A 25,185-nucleotide genomic window follows, 5' to 3' on the forward strand; every position below is an offset into this window, starting at 1 on the left:
AGCTGCTTATTTCCTTGACATCTAATGGGAGGGTGTTCCACAGGGTGGGCGCCACTACCGAGAAGGCCCTCTGCCTGGTTCCCTGTAACCTCACTTCTCGCAGTGAGGGAACCGCCAGAAGGCCCTCGGCGCTGGATCTCAGTGTCCGGGCTGAACGATGGGGGTGGAGACGCTCCTTCAGGTATACAGGACCTGAATATATAATATTGGAGATGGTATTTCCTCTGAATATTGGTTCCTTGGGAATGCAAGTGAGGAGAGGCCTCTTGTTCTCAGGTCCTCCTTGCTAGAGACATCCAGCTAGCTGCTGTGAAAGAGGATGTTGGACGAGATGGGCCACTGGCCTGATTCAGGCTCTTCATGCAATGAGTGGCTGTGTGCCTTTGCAGATTTAACCGCTGCCGTGCAATGCCCTGCATGGAAGCCTCTCTCTTTATTTGCTCTCACCAGCAAATTCAATCCCTTCCTTCCTGCAACTGCTGTGGCTTGAATTCCTCTTAAAGAGAGAGGCAGCCTGGATGGAGGGCCACTTAGTCACTTAGAAGCTCCCTGCGGTGGGGCATTCCCCCCCCGCCCCAATCCGCTGGTTTCGTTTGGCTTTTGAACTCGTACGTCCGCACACGCCGACAGGAAACTCCTGTTCATGTACGCAGGTGTTATCTGGGCAAATGAGAAAGGGCCTCTCCCCCTCCCTCCCCTTATTTCTTTTGGGAAAGCTGGCAGAAAGGGAAAGACACACACAGATACACAGACCAAGCCTTTGCTCACAACAGAAACCAACACGGAAAGGGACACAGACACCAGTCACCAACCTAGAAGAGCAAAAGCAGCGGCGAAGAGGATGCACAGGAAGGAAAGCCTGGGAGGAGCCCGCAGCAAAAGGGGGGAAGGAGGAAACGAAGTTATGCCTGCAGTTGGAGAGAGGGTTTGCCCCGACCCCAAACCCCACCCCAGGCTCACATCAGCTGCACGGGGCATTGGGTTATTGCACTTATTATTATCCAAGGTACTATACAACAGCTCTCCCTCGCCTCCCTCTTTATATCCTCAGAACAACTCTGTGAGGTGGGCTGGGCCTAGAGAGATGGGGACTGGCCCAGGGTCAGCCAGTGAGACTCATGGCTGACCGCAGGTTTGAGCGCCGGTCTTCTGGGTCCAAGACCAACTCTCTAAGCTCTGGCTGAGCGTATAACCTGAAAACCCAAAATACTCAGGGATCAAATGATGGAGCACCCTTTGCTCACCCAGTTAAGGAGGATACAAATTGCTCCTTTCCAATCCTCATGGTTCAGGGGGCTTATTTTGAGGCTAGGCTCCCCAGCTCTCAATAATAATAATAATAATAATAATAATAATAATAATAATAATAATAATATTTTCTTATACCCTGCCCATCTGGCTGGGTTTCCCCAGCCACTCTGGGTGTTGCTTAGGCCCCAGACTCCATTTTTGGCATTACCGAAGAAGAGACTGCACTTAAGTGCATGCAGAGTGCTATTTCTCTCAGTCCTTAAGCACAGCCAGCTCCCACATAACTAGGACTAGGGTGCAATAAATTTTAGGCTTCATTTCTGCACTGAGCAGAAGCAAAGACATATTTTGGGAGAGGGGTGTGACCCTGTGGGCACTGTCCGCCAGGGTTCACCTCACCAACCAGAGGGGGTCCAGCTGAGAGAGATGTCCCTACTCTTCTTACTCCCCAGACCCTGTAAAGCAGACCCTTCCCAAACAGCTCCTACTCTTTGCTCCCTCTGTATGGGAAGCAGGAGAGGTTGGTGGAGGGTGTCAGCTGGGGGCCACTCCTTCCTCAGAAAACTCCTCCCACTTATCCATTTGCAACTGGCCACAGCACTTAGGCAGGTGGAACTGAATGCTCTGGGCAGGAGCTCTCACAGGCTGGTGTTCATTGCACCTGGTAGGGTTGGATACAAGGAGACGAACAGTAGGTGGCGCCAGAGCCAATGACAGGTAGAGGAGCCAACTCAACACTTTCCTCCTCCCTGCTGTTCTATGAGGGTGACACTGAGACTGAGAAGGAAGCTGGCAATAAGGCAATTAATCAGCATTCCACACTGAAATTCTCCTACCTATTTTTGTATGCGATTTAGCCTAACACACACATATTTTTGCACAAAAAAATCCCCCATATAATGAATTTGTGCACGTTATTTTCACTAGTGTGTGCATTTCTATGCACACGTTTCCCTAACATGTGTGTGCATAAAAATGCATATATTAGTAATAAGATTTGGAAACTGTTTTCTCCAGGTCACTCCACACATCTCTCAGGGCCATTCGATGTGGATACACTTTCATTCAGGTTTTGGGTGTGTGTGTTTTTTTGTAGGCAGCCCAAAATCACAACATAAATCACAAAAAGCAAACAAGTTAAGACATCACTTTCAGCCTGGCAAATTCTTAAAATTTGAAATTGTGAAGTTCACCAGATCATTTTAGATTGGGGGGGGGATCCCCTTGGCTGGCCACACTGTTTTAAGTTTAACCCCCCCCCCAAAGCCCATATATAACTTTCTCACTGCTAGCTTATATAAAGCTATCCTTCAGGTGACAAACTTGTCTATATTGGCCAGCGACCATCTGATTTTGAAATAGCTTGATTGACCTTCTTAAAAAATTCTGGAACAAGCAGAGGAATCTATCCCAGGTGACTTCTGATCTATCACAAGGTGGCTTGCGATTCAGAACATAATGCACAATGTAATTCAATCTGGCTTGATCCGCTTATGCATAAAGGCAGTCACTTCTTGGCCCATTAAAGAATTTACCCATCAGACTTTAGGTGGGGTTGGCTTGAAATCTGAGAAGATGCATGTTTAAGAGGTGTGTGGGGGATGTTAATAGATTACTAGGCGATCCTCAAGGTCCCTTCCACCTCTGCAACTCTATGATTCTAAAACCAACCCTTTTGTGGTTGGATTTAATTTTAATATACAAAACTAGGAATCTGGAACTCTTTGTATACTCAGAGTCCATTTTGGTATCCTTACCTCCAATCGGAGCAGCAAAGCAACAGCCAACACCCACAGCACAGGCAGCTGCCAGCATCTCAATATTGCGGGATTCGTTCTGCAAAAGAAGCCCAAAGGGCACAGAGTCCATGAGGAGCTGCACAAAGAGAAGCAGGTCTGAAGGGATGGGTGACTTCCCCTTGTCCACTTCAGAGGAGGGGCTCTTTAAGAACCAGGTTAACTTGAAGCAATGGGCACCACAAAATTGACATGTTTTATCAGAGAAAAGTCGTTGTTAGCATTTGTTAAAGCTTGGAAACCTCTCATGGACTTTTTGCGCGAAAAAGAAATGATATCTGGACTTGAGGGTTGAAGACAACATTTGTTTATAGAAAGTGGCTTTGTTGGGAGTTATGTTAGATTGGATGAAGAAAATATTGTTTTATATAGCAGACAGATGACGAATTGGAAGTTCTTTCTTTCTTTTATTAAGAAAAGAGAAAAGATATAATGTTTTGTATTTTTCTCTATAAACCTTAATATATATATATTTTTAATGAAAAACTTGCCCCACCATCTGAAAGCTCCTGCTTGATACGTCTCTTGTGCTTCTTGACTCTTGCAGCAAGAACCTCTGTCCAGAAGTTCTCCAAACTGGTTCTCTCACCCCCTCAGCACCTTGCAACCCTAATACTAATACGGATACTAATGTTATTATTTATACCCTGCCCATCTGGCTGGGTTTCCCCCAACCACTCTGGGTGGCTTCCAGCAAATATAAAAACATACTCAAACATCAAACGTTAAAATCTTCCAGGTACAGAAGATTTTGAAAGTTTTTTGAAAGTTTGTAGTTCTTTATCTCCTTGACATCTGATGGGAGAGCGTTGTTGGGTTTTGGGAAATCGGATCCCTCCCCCGGTGACAGTGATTAAGAAGATTAAACAAAAGGAGCGTTCTTACCAGAGTGGCTGGGGAAACCTGGCCAGATGGGCGGGGTATAAATAATAAATTATTATTATTATTATTATTATATACTAGAGTTTCTTTCATAATCACAGCAAGAGAAAAAGGAATGCATATCTCTCTAAAAAAATGGCGTTGCTCCCAGTAAAAGTTTACCCCCTCCGTCCCCATTAATCTACGTCACTCCTACATCGGGGGTAATCTGAGCTTGCTGTCGCCCCGCTTTCTGCTCTATCACTCTCAGAGCCTGTCTAGTCCTAGGCAAAGGGGGGTCAGGAATGCTGTCCAAAGACAGTGAATCTGCCAGCTGTCTCTCTCCTGGTGTTTGCGCTTCTAACCCCAGGACTTCCCAGCTTTTTCCCTTTGGACTATATCCCTCTGCAAACCACTGTTCTAAATCAATACAGTCCTCCTGCCCTTGGGAGGCGGCTCCCACCATTCCTTTCTCAGTCCAGTCCCTGACAGGCATTCCACAGGGAGGGTGCCACTACCGAGAAGGCCCTCTGCGGTCAGAGATCCTCACACCTCAGCATTTTGCAACCCCATGCGTCTCACCTCATAGATGCCACCGAAGAGTGAGAGGAACTTGCTGAGGAGGGCGGCACACATGCTGGCGATGTGGACAAACGGTCCCTGTGTGGGGAAGGGAAAGAGGAGTCAGCAAGGTGGCCGTACCTGCCCCACAACACACAGATCCTTTGAGAATCAAGCAGCAGCAGCAGGTTCAAGGAGGTGGACATCTCCCGTTGCCCCATACCCCCAGATCTCTTTCTCCAAGAAGTCCTCAATCCTGTCAGTCTTGCCCCCATCCTGTGTGCCCCACCTGGCTGTGTCTCAACAGCACCATTGGACTCCACCCCCCTCACCTCTTTGCCCAAGGGCATCCCACTGCCCAGGGCGCACGTCAGGCCAATCACTTTGGCCACAAAGGTCTTGAGGGTAAGGTACTCCTTCAGCACCACGCCCCGGAGAATTGTCTTCATTTCGGGGATGCCAGAGCCTGGGGAGAAAGAGAGAGACAAAGGGATGAAGGGAGAGAAAGGGACAAGAAGAGGGAGCTATACAGAGAAATAAATGGAAAGCTGTGGTCCTCTGGGTGTCAATGAGCTACAGTATCATCATCCCTGGCCACTAGCCATGTTGGCTCAGAATGATGGGAGTTGGAAGCCCATAAACGCCCGAAGAACCACAGGCTTTCCACCCCCTGCTCTTGCAACTGCAGAGTAAGTGACCTCTGCTCTGCTCTGTCTCTCTGGTTAGAGACAGGGCACGCTGTGTGCAAGTAAATCAGATTCAGCCAGTACACACGGAAATGAAAGTGTAATAGGGAAATTTCCAAGGTCTGGAACACTGAAGCTTTTTGCAGAGATAATGTTGGTGCCCCTCCAGACCTGAGTACAAAATGAATTGGGTGTGGGGCGAGGAACACTCTGGCAGAAAAGGTTATTTTCATAAGCCTCTTGGAAATGATACCTTTTGTCCCAACAGGAATCCGCTATCCCTGGACTCACCTACAGCTTGCGGAGCCAAGATCTGAGTGAAGCCGGCTGAAAAGGTGATGAGGACCACGGGGTAAGTGACCCAGGCCATGTACTGCAGGAAGATGTTGGCATCCAAACCCCCATACATCCACTTCTGGGCTGCACAGAGACAGAAAAGGAGAGGGTACTTTTGTAAAGTGCGCAAGGGGGATATTCTCGCCTGGTAAGCCCGGGGTGAGAATCCTTCCTCTCTCCTGAAGGCAGCTATAGCATCAAAAGGGCCCCTTTTCAGGAGGCCAAAGGAAAAAGCAGGTGGGATTTTTGCAGGTGATGCTCACTCTCTGCTCCAGCTGCATCAACTAAGGACCAAGCCTAATATCTTGGCTTCCTAGTGGTGCAGCAATAAAACTGCTAGCAGATTTGCAAAGCTAAGCCAGTAGGTTTTCAAACTGGATGGGGGACTGCGTGTTGAGATCGGAAGGTTGAATTAAATGACCCTCGGGGTCCTTTTAAAAGAGAAAGGATGAGGGTAAATATTCAGGGGATAATAAAGACCCTCCACTGAAGTCAAGAATAGACATCAGTAGAAAAGGGGTATGCAGGCAAAACTTCTATATCTTTATGCCTTTGTTTCCCAATCTCTCTCTGCCTAGGACTTTTGTTCCTCCAGTTCTACCGTTTGCTATCTGGTCCCCTAGTCTCCTCCTTCCTTAAAATGACTCCAACTTTCCTCCCTTTCATGCCAAGGGCCTTGGACCCCATGGAGAACAGCCAATTCATAGCCCTGTGGGCTGGGGCAGCCAGCCGGCCCATCCAGTTGACAGAGGGGAGCACCAGCCTTCCTCTCGATGTCACCGTGTGTCAACACTTTCCTTACCTTGCAGGCAGGTGGCGATGGCAAAATCCATGGCCCAGCTCACCAGGGCCATAAGCAACCCCAAGAGGATCAGGAAGATCCAGTCCTCGCCCACCTTGGAGATGAGGAACTTTTGGCACCGCACAGTGCAGACTGCAGGAAGAGAGAGAGGACGTATTAGGGATGGAGATCAAGGGCCATGAATGTATAAATAAACAAATGAAATACTTTCTGTATAAATTGGGGTTGCCAACATGGCGTCAGCGGGTGCAGGGGGGGCCTTGAGCACCCCCTCCCAAGCACTCCCCCCTTGGTCATGAGGCATAGAGAGCACCTTTCCCTACCTTGATTCTCAGTAAAACCTTACCTTGTGGTAAGGTTAAAGCTTACTGGGAAATGATATATAATGAATTGAAAAAGATGTTCAAAATAACTTTTATTTTAAAAAACCCAGAAGCTTTTCTTTTGGGCATCATAGAGACAGAACTACCTAACTTGTATAGAAATTTATTCATGTATGCTACTACAGCAGCAAGAATGCTACTTGCTCAAAAATGGGAATAAGCAGAAGCCCCAGCAAAGGGAAAAACTTACGGAATATGCAGAAATAGCAAAACTTACCAGAAGAATAAGAAATCAAGATAACAAACTCTTTATAAAAGAATAGAAATGGTTTATTAAATATCTACAGATAAATCATAAACAGATTAAAACATTAGCAGGATTGTTATAATAACCTGCAGTTTTATAAGAGTACTGTAATTTACAGTAGGTAATTAAATGAGTAAACTAAATTAATTTGGATGTGCAGAAGTTATGAAAAAATGAATTTAAGGAACTGCAGAAAGAGGGGGAAGGAAGTCAAATTTTGAAATGTTAAATGGATTGTAAAATTAATGAAATGCATAAATTTGAAAAGTATAAATAAAAAACTTTTTTAAAAACAAGATTCTCAGTAAAACCAATCCACTGTACACGTTAAGTGGCTTTCAAACATTAATCCCAGCACATGTGTTCAGCTACTGATCTTTGCCACATGTACAATTCGTGAACACACAGTGACGGAGACGTGCCAAGCCTCTGCAAACACGACGGTGTGTACCACAAATAAGCACGGTGCTCACTCCTAATCCTTAGATTGCAGCTTGCTGGAGTGTTGTGTAAACTCAGCAGCCCAAAGCTGGCTCCCTTTCCTTTCCTTACTCTTTTAAAATATCCGGTTACTTTTCAAGCTAGGGGGCGGGGGGAGGGAGGGGAAACATTTATATTTTTAGACGTTTCCGTGAAACTAAATTGTTTTGATTCGAGTAACGACACACATTCAAGATCTGAAAAGGGACCTCTTGTCTCAGCAGAGGCGGCAGAGCCAACAGCCTCTACGGAGGGGGGGGGGCGGAATCCATGAATGAGTTTGAATAAGGAGCTGAATTTTAAGAACCGCAAATAAAAGCTTTGGGTCAGCCTGAACAATGATTGGCAAACTTGCCTCGGCCAACTGGAACACAAGACTCTGTCGCCAATTTGGAACTCTACGCGAAAGCTTGTTACATAACCACACAAACATGCACCCGTGTGTCCCCTAACGCTCACATAAAGAGCTTCATCAATACATTACTTTTGGAGTCAGCCACAGCGCTTGCTTTCTCTAGAAGCAATCACAATTAGCATCAGTGCGGACCGGTAGCTCCCTCCAGTGGAGACTTGAGAGCTGTCCTAAATGAGGTTCCTTGCCCACCCCCCCGCCAATATTCTCTTTTTTTGCTTTGCTAAAAGAAACAGCTTTACCCTCCACACCCAAAACCCATAACATTACCCCCCCAAACAAGATATCTGTCCCCATTTGTACAGACAAACAGCAAAAAAAAAAAGCTTCCTTGTAAAAAAATCAACAACAGACAAGTTAGCAAAGGCATTAGAGCACACATAGCCAAAAACTGATAATAAAACACAATTACTATTTTAACCCAACACCAGAACAGTAACAGCTTCTTCCTTTCAGGCAGGTTCCAGTCCAACAAGATCTCTTCAAGCCTTCTTCTTTCTCCTTGTTGCACATTCCCAGTCCCAGTTCTGCATCCCAGAGCAGCTTACACAGTCTCCCACATTTGGCAGCCTCAAATAGGGAGTTCTGACATGTTGAGCCCAGGATGCAAGCCTCAGTACCAGAACTTCATACAGTGGTACCTTGATTCTCGAACTTAATCTGTTCCGAGAGTCTGTTCGGCTTCTGAAAAACGTTTGCAAACTGGAACACTTACTTCCAGGTTTGCGGCGTTCAGGAGCCGATTTGTTCAGCGACTAAGCCACTCAAGAACCAAGGTACGACTGTACCCCAAAACCTTGCTCATCCTTTGCCTTGGGCTACTGCAGCACAAGGAAGGAAAAGGAAATCAGCCCTGAGTGCTCACTGGAAGGACAGATCGTGAAGCTGAGGCTCCAATACTTTGGCCACCTCATGAGAAGAGAAGACTCTCTGGAAAAGACCCTGACGTTGGGAAAGATTGAGGGCACAGGGAGAAAACTGTGGGAGGCAGGAGTGCCTGGCGTGCTCTGGTCTATGGGGTCACGAAGAGTCGGCCACGACTAAACGACTAAACAACAACAACAACAACACTGCAGCGCAAAGCAGTTATCTGGGTGCACACACAGCTATCGAAACAATTCCTTAAAATCTTCAAAGAGTTCCCATCGTTGCAGACATGCAAAAAGCATTTTAGGAAGGATCACTATGGGGTTGCCTGCATGCCTCTTTGGCTCGGGATTTCACAAACTTCTCAGTCCATGCAGATCAACAGCTAATTTGGGGCTCTAATTGCAGGCTCAGTCTTCTGGAGCCTCTTTCTTTCTCCTTGGCCTCTCCTCTGGTTGTGGATCAGACCCCCAAATTCACACTCTAGTCCCAAAACAGTTTCAGTAGCCACACGCTACTGGGTTTCCCCAGCCACTTTGGGCAGCTTACAACACATATAAAAATATAGTAAAATGTCAAACATTAAAAACTTCCCATTTGTTGCCCCTGGACTGGTCCACTTTATCTCCTGCCCAAACTGTAAATCAAAGTCCTTCCACAAGTCTCTATCAGGGGGCAGCTTCTTCAGGATCAGGCCAGCCCAGTCCATTCAAGTCCGTTGCCAAGAATGCCCCTCTCTGCTTACTCCCAACCTCTCCTCATGGGCAGGTAGCCATCCCAGTGGCTCTTGCCCACCAAACTCATGGGACCCTGGGTGTCCCTTCCTGCAGGGGCCTGCTTAAGGGCTGTGCCCAGTATAGAGACTGGTCCCCACTGCACAAGGCCATCTTGGGGAACTCAAAGGGCTAAATCATTGGGGGGGGTTAATCTCACCCAATTCAGCATGAGCTCCTCTGGCACATGCACACAGGCCTCCAGCTTCTTCTGTGTGTTTTCCTCTGCTGCACATTCATGCGCATCTCCATTCCTCCTGCTCACGCATGAGCGCCTCTTGCATCTCCTCCTGCACCAAGTCAGCAGGAGCTGGCTGCTCCTTTGGCGCATGCATGCAGGTCTCAAGACTCCCCTGTGTTTTCTCCTCCAGTAAGGAAGCCACCGTCATTTCCCTCTTCTTGCACATTCACACGCACCTCCAATCCTTCCAGCTGCTCCCCGTCTTCTGCAGCAGGCTCCCAGGGTGTGGAGAAATCAATCAGCGGCTCCTCGGCCCCACCCAGCTCACCCTTCTGAGTCTTTCCTTCAGCTACCGTCCACATCTCTTCACAGTCCCAGCCCCTCAATTGCCCATCCACATTCTGGATCTCTTCAGCCACCTCTTCCACCTGGGTGCCTTGCACCTGGGCTCCTGGGTCACTTTCAACCCCCTGTAGCATCTCATCAGCAGGGCTTCCACCTCGCCTGGAGTCACACTTTTCTCTCCAAGGAGGCTTCTCACAAATTCTGCTTGCAGCTGCTTCATTTCACTGAACCACTAGTTCTGTTGCTCTATCCGGTGCTGGGCTTTGCTGCTGGATCATCAACCTGAACTGCTCCAGTTATGTTGCTATTCCTCCGTCCTGCTCACAGGCTCTCCTCCAGGAAACACGTATCCCACTTCTGACACCAGTGTTGCACACTACCCCAATCTCTGAGTGGTGCAAGATTCCAGGGGATCCAGGCACTTATGTTTCCTTTTGGAACACAGGTACAGCAGAGACTTTGGTGTCTATATGATTTATGGTTTATTTACACATATATACAACCTGAGCCTACAGTGGAGGGGTTCACAGCCTTAACTCCTCCAAAAGGCCTTTTCCCCCATAGCCACAGTTGTGGATTCGAAGAGAAATCAAATGTTGCTCGCAGACGTTGCTCTGACTCTCCAGTTTGCTGTTTTACTTCTAGATCACATCACTGCAACTCAACTCTAAACTCTCTAGCCATGATCGGGCCCCCACTAGGGCTTTGCAATATCAGGTTTTCAACATTGTGATGTATCGCCAGCTAAACATCGCAATGTAGAGATACATCACAATGTCTGAAAATAAGGGGGAAGGAGGACTTCAAATTGGTTTGAATTGGCTCAGTAGCCAGCCAGCCCTCCATATCAGTGACATCGTGGTACAGTCTCTCCAGAGCCCACCCTGGGCCACCCCCAGCTCCCACTCACATTGAAGGTCACATCCTGCAAACAGCGACTACCAGGAGCGGCTCCATGGGTACCGCAGCGCAGCTCCCATTTGCTGATCACAGACACCACCACCAAGCAACCATGTAGCCTGCCTGGAAGAGCAGCTTATGGCAGCAGTGCCAGAGGTAGTTTCTGGTCTGCCCCTGCTCTGCGCTTTGCTGTCCCCTGAAGGAGGAAGGGGAGAGCTAAGCCAGCAGAGCACCAGACAAAAGTTGGTTTTGTGCAGTTTATTGGCAAGTCAGATATTTTGAACCGGCAATTGCGACGTGGATTTCCAACTGGTTTGCAACGATTTATCATTAAATTGCCCAGACCTAGCCCCACCCGATCACCGAATAATTGATGCTTTTGAATTATGGTCCTGGAGGAGACTCTTGAGAGTCCCATGGACTGCAAGAAGATCAAACCTATCCATTCTGAAGGAAATCAGCCCTGAGTGCTCACTGGAAGAACAGATCCTGAAGCTGAGGGTCCAATACTTTGGCTACCTCATGAGAAGACAAGACTCCCTGGAAAAGACCCTGATGTTGGGAAAGATGGAGGGCACAAGGAGAAGGGGACGACAGAGGACGAGATGGTTGGACAGTGTTCTTGAAGCTACCAGCATGAGTTTGACCAAACTGCAGGAGGCAGTGGAAGACAGGAGTGCCTGGCGTGCTCTGGTCCATGGGGTCACGAAGAGTCAGACATGACTAAATGACTAAACAACAACAACAGTCCCCACCCATTGCCCATCTCACACAGAGCCCCTTTCCTTTGTTCCCCCTTAATGGCTCATCACCCAGGCTATCACCTTGACACTGGAAGTTAGCCTGGCTTATATTTTAACACTTGCTGGATCCAGGAGTTAAAAGGAGCTCATATACAACCCTCAATGAGAGAAGTGAAGCTACAGGGAACCAGGCAGAGGACCTTCTTGGCAGTGGCGCTCACCCCATGGAATGCCCTTTCAGATGTCAAGGAGATATATAACTACACAACTTTTAGAAGACATCTGAAGGCAGCTCTGTATTGGGAAGTTCTTTTATGTTTGATGTTTTATTATGTGTTTTATTATGTGTTGGAAGCCACCCAGAGTGGCTGGGGCACCCAAGCCAGATGGGCGGGGTATAAATAATAAAATTATCATTGTAATTATTTTTACTCCCCCACCCCAAAAGCTCCTAACAAGCTTTTAATAGCAGGGCAGACTTTGAAGCGTTAAGGAAGTGTTTGAAGTTCCCTTCAACACAAAAACTATAGTCATAAGACCGAATAAGTCTCAGCTCACTAAAACTAATCGGAACAGCTGCTTGACCCATCTGCTGTAAAAGGGCTGTAGGCTTTAAACTCATTCAACATTTCCCCAGTTGGGAATTAAGGGGAGCCTCACATTGAACAACTTACTGAGTAGGTTCTGGCTCTCTTGGTCTCTGTGCCTTGCAAAGCTCAACAAGGTTGTTGGAACGATAAAGGAGACAAGAACCATTAAGCGCTCTGTACCTTTAGGACATGGTTAGGACTCCCCATCAACACTCCCCCTTGCTTTCAGTCTTATCTGCAGATAAAGGAGCAGGTTGTTTCTCATCAGGTTGTTCTCTGCATCATTCAGACTTCACTGGTCTCAAACCAAGAGGTTGAGCGGGAAAAGAGCTATGAGAAAACCAAGGGTACGTAATTTGCACCACAGACTTAGGCTTGGACCACAATACCTCAAGGACTGGCTCTTTCCATATGAATCTACCAGGACCCTGAGATCATCTTCTGAGGCCCTCCTTTGGGTGCCTCCCCCTCGAGAGGTCCAGAAGGTGGCGACACGAGAACGGGGCCTTCTCTGCAGTGGCTCCCCTTCTGTGGAATGCTTTCCCCAGGGAAGTCTGCCAAGTGCCTTCATTATACACCTTTAGGTGCCAGGCAAAAACGTTCCTCTTTAACCAGGCTTTAGGTTGATCTGATTTACATCCTATGCCCTTTTAAAATGGTTTTTTTTTTGGGGGGGGGGTGTTATTGGATTGTTGTTTTTAGTTTTAATATGTATTTTGTGGTTTTATATCTTGATTTTATTCTGTGAACCGCCCTGAGACCCCCGGGTATAGGGTGGTATATTATTATTATTATTATTAATAATAATAATAATAATAATAATAATGTGTTGAGCATGCTGCTTTATGGTAGTGAGTCGTGGGCAACTTACACCCGCCAGGAGTGCAATAATAATAATAATAATAAATTTTTATTTATATCCCGCCCTCCCCAGCCGAAGCCGGGCTCAGGGCGGCTAGCAACAATAAAATAAGACAACATTTTAAAATCATTTCATTAAAAATAAAAAATAAAATACTTCAAATCAAACTGAAGGCAACCACTGGGTAGAGTTCTGAGAAAATTGCCAAAGGAGGGGGTCAGGCTGTGCCCTGGCCAAAGGCTTGGCGGAACAGCTCTGTCTTGCAGGCCCTGCGGAAAGATGTCAAATCCCGCAGGGCCCTAATCTCTTGTGACAGAGCGTTCCACCAGATCGGAGCCACCGCCGAAAAAGCCCTGGCTCTGGTTGAGGCCAGCCTAACCTCTCTGTGGCCTGGGACCTCCAAGATGTTTTTGTTTGAAGATCGTAAATTCCTCTGAGGGAGAGGAGGTCCCGTAGGTACGAGGGTCCTAGGCCGTATAGGGCTTTAAAGGTTAAAACCAGCACCTTAAACCTGATCCTGTACTCCACAGGGAGCCAGTGCAGCTGGTATAGCACTGGGTGAATGTGATCTCGCAATGAGGACCCCGTAAGGAGTCTTGCTGCAGCATTCTGCACCCGCTGGAGTTTTTGGGTCAGTCTCAAGGGCAGCCCCACGTAGAGTGAGTTACAATAATCCAGTCTGGAGGTGACCGTCACGTGGATCACAGTGGCTAGGTCAGGGCGAGAGAGGTAAGGAGCCAACTGCTTAGCTTGGTGGAGAAGAAAAAATGCCGCCTTTGTTATAGCTGCAATCTGTACCTCCATGGAGAGGGAGGTGTCGAAGATTATACCCAAACTCTTAACGGACGGTGCTGGCACTAATTGCACCCCCGCAAGAGATGGGAGTTGCCCCCTCAATCCCATATCGTCCCGACCCAGCCAAAGGGTTGGGTTCCCATTGTTCTACCCGGACACTGAGGTCCAGCACCGAGGGCCTTCTGGCGGTTCCCTCACTGCGAGAAGCCAAGTTACAGGGAACCAGGCAGAGGGCCTTCTCGGTAGTGGCACCCTCCCTGTGGAACGCCCTCTGACCAGATGTCAAAGAGAACAACAACTACCAGACTTTTAGAAGACATCTGAAGGCAGCCCTGTTTAGGGAAGCTTTTAATGTTTGATGTATCACAGTATTTTAATATTCTTTTGGAAGCCGCCCAGAGTGGCTGGGGAAGCCCGGCCAGATGGGCGGGGTATAAATAATAATAATAATAATAATAATAATAATAATAATAATAATAATAATTATAAAGGACCTCTGTCTTCGAAGGATTTAACTTCAACCGGCTCCCACGTAACCATCCAGCCACAGCTTCCAAGCATCTGATCAGTGTGTCTGGGGCCGAGTCAGGATGGCCATCCATCAACAAATAGAGTTGGGTGACATCAGCATGATGGCAGCCCAACCCAAAACTCCGGACAAGCTGGGCGAGGGGGCGCATAAAGATGTTGAAAAGCATCGGGGAGAGTATTGCACCCTGAGGGACTCCACACACCAGGGAGTGGCGCAATGACAGTTCCCCCCAAGCGCCACCCTCTGTCCCCGACCAGAGAGAAACGAGCGTAGCCATTGGAGGACTGTGCCCTGAATCCCCACGTTGGCAAGGCGGTGGTCCAGGAGTTCGTGATCAACCATGTCGAAGGCTGCTGACAAGTCTAGGAGAATCAGCAGCCCCAACCCGCCTCGATCCAGCTGCCTGCGGAGATCATCTGTTAGGGCGACCAGAGCCGTCTCGGTCCCATGACCAGCGTGGAAGCCGGATTGGAATGGATCCAGAGCCGATGTTTCATCCAGAAACCCACCAAGCTGTTCAACAACCGCTCTCTGCAAGAAGCTCCAGCGGATCTCTCCCAAGTGAGTGACACCAATTTACCACCTCTATCGCTTCCGTATCACAGTCAAGGGATAGAAGCAAGAGGTAGTGCCATTATCAGCTTGCTAATGATAGTGATGTATGGAAGTGAGAGCTGGACCATAAAGAAGGCTGATCGTCGAAGAATTGATGCTTTTGAATTATGGTGCTGGAGGAGACTCTTGAGAGTCCCATGGACTGCAAGAAGATCAAACCTATCCATTCTGAAGGAAATCAGCCCTGAGTGCTCACTGGAAGGACAGATCGTGAAGCTGAGGCTCCAATACTTTGGCCACCTCATGAGAAGAGAAGACTCCCTGGAAAAGACCCTGATGTTGGGAAAGATGGAGGGCACAAGGAGAAGGGGACGACAGAGGATGAGATGGTTGGATAGTGTCTTCGAAGCTACAAACATGAGTCTGACTAAACTGCGGGAGGCAGTGGAAGACAGAAGTGCCTGGCGTGCTCTGGTCCATGGGGTCACGAAGAGTCGGACACGACTAAACGACTAAACAACAACAACAATGAAAGTTGACCCGAAACCTCTGGCTGATCTCTCTCCTTAGGCTCACTGCTGGAGGCAAGAAATCACCTGGTGGCCCTCAACCAATATTTTGGCAGTAGATGTCCAACATGGAGGACCAATGAGACCATGGAAGGGGTGAGGGCAGGCAGGCTCTAGCCCACAGGAAGTGACCTAAACCCAGCTGGGCAGTATAAAATGATAGACACTCCGTGGGACCAGAAAGAGAGAGAAAGAGAATCAGGGATAGAAGCAAGAGTTAGTGCCATCATCAGCATGCTAAAATGACAGACTCTTATTTATTAAGATACCAGAAGCATTTTTACTTGGCATTGTAGGAGATGATATAAATAGACAGGATTGTAAGTTGTTTTCATATGCAATGACAGCAGCAAGAATATTATTGGCACAAAAATGGAAGCAAGAAGAATTGACTATGCAGAATTAGAGAAATTAACAGGAAGGATTCGAAACCTGCGGGACCAGAGATTCTTAGAAGACAGGAGTAAATATTTGAAAAGTATTACAGTTACTATTTGAAAAGTAACTGTAATGAACAGATTACGCTAGTAGGACTGCAAGAAGTTTTGTAAGGAGGACTATTTGAAATATTGCAAGACAGACAATGAGGAGAATTATTAGTTAATGATAATTAAGAGTAATAGAGAAATTAAGAAATGCAGAATAAGTGGTAAAGAACGAAAAATCATCAGAGGTGTTGACAGAAGTCTAAAACATTGTATAAGATAAGAAGTTATGTTATATGATTGTTGGAAATGATGTTAAAAAAAACAATAAAAATGTATATATATATATTTTTTTAAATGACAGACTCTTCATGGGACCAGAGAAAGAGAGAGAGAAAGTACGGTATTTTGCCAAGCCAGCCTGACAAGCACTAGACCAACTCTAGAACTTCTGGGCAACCAATGAAGCTGAATGCTGGAAGATTCAGGACAGCCCAAAGAAAATAATGCTTCACGGAGCACGTTGTTAACCTATGGAACTCTCTTCCAGGGGAGGCAATGATGGCCACCGACCTAGTTGGCTTTGAAAGAAGATTTGGCCAATTCATGGAGGAGGAGAGGGCTATTGACAGCTACTAGCCACAATGGCTACCCTCTGCCTTCCATGGTTGGAGGCAGCCATGCTTCTGAATACCGTAGATTCCAGCATATTAGGCGACCGGGCGTATAAGACGACCCCCCAAATTGGCAGCTGCCAATTTGGGGGGTCGACTTATACGCCCAGTCTTATACGCGGCAGCTTCGCTGGGCAGCAGCAGTGGGCGGCAGGCTCCGCTCCATGCCGGGAAGAAGCCGCCCAGTGAAGCCGGCTTAACATCGCTGGGCAGCTTCGCCAGGCAGCTTCCTCCCAGTGCGGAGTCCGCCGCCCACTGCCGCTGCCCAGTGAACCCATACCGGGCGTGTAAGACGCCCCCCGACTTTTTAGAGGATTTTCCAGGGTTAAAAAGTCGTCTTATATGCCAGAATCTACGGTACTAGTTTCTGGAAACTGTCGGAGGGGAGAGTCGCTTTGTGCTTGGATCCTGCTTGTGAGTTTCCCTCAGGTATCTGGTTGGCCGCTGTGGGAACAGGATGCTGGACCAAGTGGGCTACTGGCCTGATCCTGCAGGCTCTTCATACATATTTAAGCCAGCTTCCGCCGCTGTGGCTCTACCACGGACATTTCTTCATTGTGTAACGGAATCGCCTGAGCTGCTCCACCGAGCACCGGAATCATAAAAACATGCCAAGAAGATATTTCCGCTGAGTTTCCAAGTTGGGGTTGTTTTGGGGCGGGCAAAAGAGAGAAGTTTCCAGGCACAAGCCAGCTCACTTGTTTTGCGACGCTCGCGCAGCTGTAAGAACAAGGCTGCTGCCGCCACCCCACTGGCGCACCCCGCCTGCGCCACAGCCCCCTTGCCCACAACACCTGGGGTTTGCAGAGGGGACGGCCTTCCCCCTCTGGCTTTGTGAGGGGGCCTGGGGGCCTGCCACCCCCCCAACTCAGTTGCTATGCTAGCCACAGGCAGTCGGCAGATGGGCCCAGAGGGTGGCAAGGATGGAGGAGCCCCACGCCGAGTTAGCAAAACATGCCGTCACGCTAGAGCAACACAACGCATCGGTCAACACAACGCGGCAAGTGGGAGCGGGGTGGGGAGAGGGGGGCCACGCCCGGGGCCATGCCGGGACAGGCCGGCTCTGAGCGGCTCTCTGGCTCACGCTACGGCCCCAGGGAGCCGGCGACATTTAACAAGAGAATTTGCCTCAAGAACAATGCAGGCCTCAGCCTCAGCAGTTGCTAAGGGAACTATTTTAAGGCAGCGGGAACAAGCAGATCCCAAGAATGACGACGGGAGATCTTTGGCCAGGGTATCCGGGCCCTGGGGTGGAAGGAGGGAGGGAACGAGGGTCTGGATTATCCAGGGGTCTTAAGATTTTAGAGCTGGAAGGAAGGCTGATTAAAAGTTGCTCCTCATCTGCTGGTGCTTTGCAATATATATATTTATTAAAGTCAAGATATAAAGGAAAAGAGAAGGGGTCAGCAAACTTTTTCAGAAGGGGGCCACAGACCTTGTGGGGGGCCAGACTATTTTTTGGGGGGATTCCTATGCCCCACAAATAACCCAGAGATGCATTTTAAATAGAAGTACACATTTTACTCGTGTAAAAACATGCTGATTCCCGAACCGTCCGCGGGCCAGATTTAGAAGGCTATTGGGCTGGATCCAGTCCTTAGGTCTTAATTTGCCTACCGATGGAAGAGAGCAATAGGTAAAGGTAAAGGGACCCCTGACCATTAGGTCCAATCGCGGACGACTCTGGGGTTGTGGCGCTCATCTCGCTTCATTGGCCAAGGGAGCCGGTGTACAGCTTCTGGGTCATGTGGCCAGCATGACTAAACCGCTTCTGGCAAACCAGAGCAGCGCACGGAAACGCCATTTACCTTCCCGCTGGAGCGGTACCTATTTATCTACTTGCACTTTTGACGTGCTTTCGAACTGCTAAGTTGGCAGGAGCAGGGACCGAGCAACGGGAGCTCACCCCGTCGCCGGGATTCGAACCGTCGACCTTCTGATCGGCAAGTCCTAGGCTCTTTTTCATACATGCAGCCACAATATGATACAACTGACCACATCTGGATGGTGCCACTTATTAATTTGGTTGAAAGAATGTTCTCTGTCTTCTTCCTCCATCCCCTTGCTCTGAGCTTTTGTAAACCTGGTATCAAAGAGAGTGTTGGACTAAGACCCCGCGAGGGACCAGGGTTCAAATCCCCGCTCGGCCATGAAGCTTGCTGGGTGACCTTGCAGGAGAAGGAGGGGCAGTCACTGTCGCTCTCAGCCTAACCTACCCCACAAGGTTGTTGTGGGGGTTAAATGAGGAAGGTGAGGGAACTGTGCACGCCACCTTCAGCTCATTGCAAAAGAAGGTGGGCATATAAATGCAATAAATCAATAAATGACTGACAGAAGACAACGGTGCACAGAAACACGTTTTTAACAAAGCTGTTAGAAGTGGGTTTCAATGCAACTTTTTTTTTAAAAAAATGGGGGGAAATAGCCCCATTCGGCTGCACCACCTCCTGAAGACAAGTGGGAGAATAGCAGATTTGAGAAGCACAGCGCAGGAAAGATTAGGCCTAAGAAGCCAAATCAAGTCTAGACCAAAGGGAAGGAGGTACGCCTCTGCTTACATGCATTCAGTTCCTTCTCCCAAGGCACAGTCTGCCCATTTTACAGATGCAACATCGTTCCTCTCATGGACAAATACTTGCACACCCTGCTGGCTCTATAAATGTACTTCTGCACACTCCATTTCTTTTGCATTTCTCTATCTATCTATATTTGTGCCCAAGGCCTCACAATTTCAGTGTACACTTTCTGCACAAACTTCTGTACATGGATCCATCTGCTTTGTGAGTGTACCCAGAGCATGGGTGTAGCCAGGATTTTTGGGGGTGAGGGTGGGGGAGGGGGACAGACTTTATGTTAGGGGAAGAGAACCAAGTTATATGCGACACAATTGGTCAGTTGGTTAAGTATTTTTATTTATTTACTTGAGGCTATCCCCCTTCCCCCCACTCCCAGCTATGCCCATGACAGAGAGAGAGGGGGGGGGGAAACCCTGTGAGGCTGGGTTCTTTAAGAAAGGGGAAACCTCATGGGAGTTAGAGAGAGAGAAGAGTGTCAATGTCTTGTCCAAGGGTTGCACTAAAATTTGGAAGTCTGGTTTCCAATACAGTCTAAAAGCCAATTCACATACTACAAAATCCCTACCAAATGAGCACTTCCAGGGAGGCGTAATGCACAGGAGTGGACTTGAACCACATCTCCCTAAGGCTGTGAAGCCCAGAAAGCAGGTCTCACCCAAATCACAATTCCCCCGGGCACTCCTTTTGGCCATGCCTCCTTGAAGGGGGAAGAAGTGAGGGTTTGCTGGCCATGCCCATCCTATAGTCACCACTGAGTCAGACCATTGGTCCACCTGGCTCAGTATTGCCTATAACGACAGGCAGTGGCTCTTTAGGGTTAGAATGTATGGAGAGCCTGCAGGATTTGGCCCAGGGCCCATCTAGTCCTGCATCCTGTTCTGACAGTGGCCAACCAAGTGCCAGTGGGAAACCCACAAGCAGGACCCAAGCAATGGGTTTCAGACAGGGGCTGGATCTACACTGATCTGTAAAAACGCTATTTAAAAAGTTATATACCTCTCAATGTGATTTTCCATTGCTCTGCAGCGCCCTCTGGCCTCACATTTTTATAACACATTTTTAACGTTATACCCGACCAGCCTAGATTCGCCCAGGGAGTCTCTCAGACCCACCAGGAGATGACAGGGATTGAACTTGGGATACAAAGCAGATGCTCTCCCACTGAACTACAGCCCTTCCCCCAGATATACATAAAAAGTAAAGGTAAAGGGACCCCTGACCATTAGGTCCAGTCGTGGACGACTCTGGGGTTGCGGCGCTCATCTCACTTTATTGGCTGAGGGAGTCAGCGTACAGCTTCTGGGTCATGTGGCCAGCATGACTAAGCCGCTTCTGGCAAACCAGAGCAGCACACAGAAACGCCGTTTACGTTCCTGCAGGAGCAGTACCTATTTATCTACTTGCACTTTGACGTGCTTTCGAACTGCTAGGTTGGCAGGAGCAGGGACTGAGCAACCGGAGCTCACCCCGTCATGGGGATTCGAACTGCCGACCTTCTGATCGGCAAGTCCTAGACTCTGTGGTTTAACCAACAGCGCCACCCATATCCCACCCAGATATACATACAGATATATAAAACGAGGGGAATCGAGATGAGAGGGAAGAACAGAACCCTCATAGCCCAGGAAGCAGCCCTTCAAGCAAGGGCGCCCAGGACCTCTGGCAATTTTGCTGGGGAAGCTTCCAACACAAGAGATGTTGTGAAAGCTCTCTGACCCTGTTCCTCCGAGAGCCCAACAAATAGTCGTGCGAAATTGTATCTCCCACTGGCTCAGTCCACTCGCATGCCTGGTTTATGCCAAGGATTCATCCGGAGGCCTGTCAGGCTGAGGTCATGAATACTCTGCCTGTTGTTAAGAGGATGCTGAGAGAGCTCGGTCCGAGAAGACAGACAGAGACAGGCTGAGCAAGAAAGGAAGGCGGAAGCAAGAGAAGCGACAGAAAGGAGAAGTCAGTCGGTAGCAAAGAGGACTCCCTGCACAGTTGCATATGCAAAGATGCATGCGCAGGGATGCATAAGTACAACTTTCCTGCAGCCCAAGAAACTGTGCACAGGAGCAGGTGTACTAGAACTGTCAAGTATACAGCGATTCATGAATACAGAGAGTGATGTATGCAACAGGTAAAGTCTAGCCTGGTTCACACGACTGAAAGCAAAGTTGCATGCCGATTCTTTAAAAGTATGCATGTACCATTTATGCACAGGCATGAGAAAGGGCTCAGGATGCACCATGTGGCTGCAGTAAGGGATTGTCCAAGAGATGAGCCCTCTACTACTGGTTCAGTGCTGTGGTAAATAAGCGGGAGCATGGGAAATGAAGGGGGAGCATGGGGAGTGACCTGGGGAAAGGCCAATACATCTTTTCCCAGGACCACCACCCTCAACCCCCAGGTGAACGCCTGGAGGCAGAAGCAGAGTTTACACTGTTCCCAGACAATTTCATGCTGCTGAGACGTTCTCCATCTTCGGACGGAGACAACTGCAAAGCGAGAAAAGAACAATGCGTCCCAAGGCCTCCCAAAATCTGATGTGGCCTGCTTGCATTTGCAGAATGAAATAATACGTAAAAGCACAGCAAGGCAGAAGTTTTATCAGCATGTAACAAAAAACACTAGCTAGTGACCTCCAAGGGATCATGGAAGGCCGAGAGCACAATTGTGCAAAGCCAAGCGAGCCTCTGAACATAGGTTTTGGACTATGTACACCAGCTCTGACAGGGGCTGGATCTACACTGATCTGTAAAAACGCTATAAAAAAAAGTTATATACCTCTCAATGTGATTTTCCATTGCTCTGCAGAGCCCTCTGGTGTCACATTTTTGACGAGCTGAATGGCAGGCCCAGGATGCCCCTCCCCTTCCTCTCCCCCCACCAGAGGCTGCAAGGACTTATAAAGACGCATTCCCACCCCCAGTTCTTTCCCCGCTCCCCAGGACACGGAAGGCTCCTTACTGCGGCAGCGGGCGCATCGGCTCTGGTCATACTCCAGCAGCTCAGAGGGGCGCAGGCGGTCCTTTGGGGATGGCTTCCAGCGCTCTTGCTGCAGGCGGATGCGGGCTGCTTCATCCTTGGCGTAGGCTCCCAGGTCCTGCGTGTAGCGGCCATACATCTGGGGACGGAACACACAGCAAAGGGTCAAGGGCACATGAAGGAGGAGATGGAGCAACTTGGGTGGTCAGAAAGAAGGCACCTCCCTGTCCTTGGAGGTCAAGGGTCAATCTCCCATGGATGGAGGAGGCCTTCCTGCTATGCATACAAGTTGCCCAAAGTACTGACCCTGCAATGTTCAGGAGAATAACGCATAATGCAAGGGGCAGGAGAGAGACTGGAAACTATGGAATTCCCCCCTTTATCCCAGAGGTCCACGGTTATTTGGAGGTACACAAAATGCACTCAGCACATGTTCGGTGGTGCTCTCCTCCTTTCCTTGAGAATGTAAGAAGAGTCCTCCTGAATCAGGCCATAACACTGATCAAATTCTGCATTTTGTTCCCACAGATGCACATGCAGGGTATTAATGCAGCAGCACTCCCTGGCTGTTGTGTCTCAGGGACTGGAGTTCGGATCCTGGAGGCAGCATATAGCCATAATGATGTCCAGAAGCTGCTGCCCAGCCTTGTTCTCCCTCTCACAGCAGTAAATTCCTCAAGTTAGCTATGCACTGTGCGAAGCACTAGCTTATCTTGTCTAAAATGTTCCAGGGTTGAGGAGATCTTGGAACGAAAAACAAATCTCAAGGTTAAGCCCTCAAGCAACCCTTAACTTGTTTCTAAAGAGAGGTGTTCGGGCTCCATCCTGTCTCTCTGACCTGCATCCCCCAACTCCTACTCCAGGTGTAGGGCTGTAGCTCAGTGGTGGAGCCAGCTCCAGGCAAGGCTGTGTGAAAGCTCAGAGGGCTTCTGCCTTTCAGCCTAGACAAAACTGGGCTAGATAGTCATCTGTCATGGATGCTTTAGTCAAGATTCCTGCACTGCAGGGGGTTGGATGAGATGACCCTGTATTCTATGATTCCACGCTCTTATGTCCTAGGAGTTGAGCTGGCACTGTGGCCACTTGATAACATCACCTCTTACAGACCCTACACTTCCAGGTGCAGCTCCTTCACCTTGTCCTAGGAGCCTAGAATAGGCTCAGCCCCACTCTCTCTGCTGACACAACATACACAAAGTCCTTTGCTCTGAGCAAAGCTGGCCAGGCTCTCTGCACCTCTTCTGTCTGGCCTAGAGACCCAGAAACAAAAAGTTGACATCACTACCCTTTGGTAAAGGTAAAGGTAAAGGGACCCCTGACCATTAGGTACAGTCATGACAGCCTCTGGGGTTGTGGTGCTCATCTTGCTTTATTGGCCGAGGGAGCTGGTGTACAGCTTCCGGGTCATGTGGCCAGCATGACTAAGCCGCTTCTGGCAAACTAGAGCAGTGCATGGAAACACCGTTTACCTTCCCGCCGGAGCGGTACCTATTTATCTACTTGCACTTCAAACTGCTAGGTTGGCAGGAGCATGAGCAACGGGAGCTCACCCATCGCGGGGATTCGAACCACCAACCTTCTGATCGGCAAGTCCTAGGCTCTGTGGTTTAACCCACAGCGCCACCCGCGTCCCTACCCTTTGGTACTATAGCCAAAAGTCTTGTGAGGATGGAAGGAGCAGAATCCTTTAACATCCTGCTGGGGGGGGGCATGGCTCCCAGGGTAAAACATCTGCCTTGCATGTGGCAGGTCCCTGGTTCAATCCCCAGCACCTCTGGCTCTTTTTAAAACAAATCACCATTATCATCATCTCCAGCTAGGGCTGGGAGAGCATCCTGCCTGAAACCCTGGGAAGGTGCTGCCAGTCAGTGTAGACAATACTGAACCAGATGCACCAATGGCCTGGTTCAGTATAAGGCGCCTTACGTTTGCTATCATGCAATCGATGACCAGGAAAATAGTAATTCACCACCACTGCTCCAAAGTAGCAGCCTGCGAGGTGGAAAGTTATTCAAAAGTTGTTTGGCATTTCTAGTGGTTTTTCGCTTGCTGGGGAGACATCAGAAGGTGGGAACAAACTTCCTTCTCGCTCAGTGGGGTGGACTCTTGGTTGCGCATTTCCCCTTATCTCAGCATAAATAGAAGCAATAGAACCTTCCAGCTTTGATTCCGAAAATAAAACAAACAGCGTTCTGCAGAAAAGGCCATGAACATCCCAGCACAGCCCCTTCCTAGCTGCAGGCTTGCCTCTCGCTGGAACACAGGAAGGTCCATCAACACTGGCTGGCAGCAGCTCTCCAAGGTTTTCAGATGGAGCCAGCCTTCTAAAACATATGCTTCTACCCCTGACCTATGGTGCTTCCCCTTCCTCTCTCTCCACGTTTCCCATCCTCTTGGCTCGCTGGCAGCCCGGCAGTTCTGCCAATGGTGCCGACCAGGCAATGCAAACACAGAGGCCTCTTCCCTCTCCAAGGAGGCCGCTTCCAGAACAATGGCAGGCAGATAAGGAGGCTGCCCTGCGGATCAATAGCCATTGTTCCCCAGTGCAATGCTACTCCCAGCACTGAGGCCGGAAACGGGCTGGCGTTCCCAGCTGGCACTGGCGAACAGCACCACCCAGCCAGCCCGATTTCACGAATAGCCACGTGGGCCTGGGCAAGGGCGGTGGGGGTCAGGCCAGGCCAGACTGAGCACCGGCAAAGAGGTAGCTTCAACCCAATCTAGGTAGCCTGAAGGAAGCCCCCTGCTCTCTCGGCCTCAGCTCTGCCACCTGTAAAATGGGTGTGGAAATATGCTTGTGAACAGAGAAACCATTCACTGACAGGGGGTGGCTCTGCTGAGCTCTAGAAGTCCCTTCCCAGCTTCTAGGATCACCCAGCAGGAGTCTTCCAACCAGGAAATTATCATTGAGGGGTCAGTGGTTGCATTCAGCCTGTCCGTTCAGGCCCTGCCAAAGATTTAGCTGCCTGGCTTCCCTCCCCTCTGCCCTAAGCCAGGAATACCAAAGAGCCAG

The 25,185-nt window shown here is 48.9% G+C and overlaps 1 protein-coding gene across 2 annotated transcripts in view; it reads right to left on the reverse strand.

Annotated features, from left to right (window-relative positions):
• CLCN2 (chloride voltage-gated channel 2) overlaps positions 1-25,185 on the reverse strand; it is a 75,759-nt gene that overhangs the window by 27,542 nt on the left and 23,032 nt on the right. For both annotated transcript variants that reach the window (XM_083612769.1, XM_083612770.1), the window contains exons 2-7: positions 22,155-22,311; positions 6,294-6,425; positions 5,447-5,575; positions 4,802-4,935; positions 4,491-4,568; positions 3,009-3,087 (exon numbers count right to left, since the gene is read on the reverse strand). In XM_083612769.1, the coding sequence (XP_083468895.1) occupies positions 3,009-3,087; positions 4,491-4,568; positions 4,802-4,935; positions 5,447-5,575; positions 6,294-6,425; positions 22,155-22,311 (709 nt within the window). The remainder of the gene's footprint in view (positions 1-3,008; positions 3,088-4,490; positions 4,569-4,801; positions 4,936-5,446; positions 5,576-6,293; positions 6,426-22,154; positions 22,312-25,185) is intronic.

Source organism: Podarcis filfolensis (genome assembly GCF_964270895.1).
Source record: "Podarcis filfolensis genome assembly, chromosome: 5".
Taxonomy (NCBI): Eukaryota; Metazoa; Chordata; class Lepidosauria; order Squamata; family Lacertidae; genus Podarcis; species Podarcis filfolensis.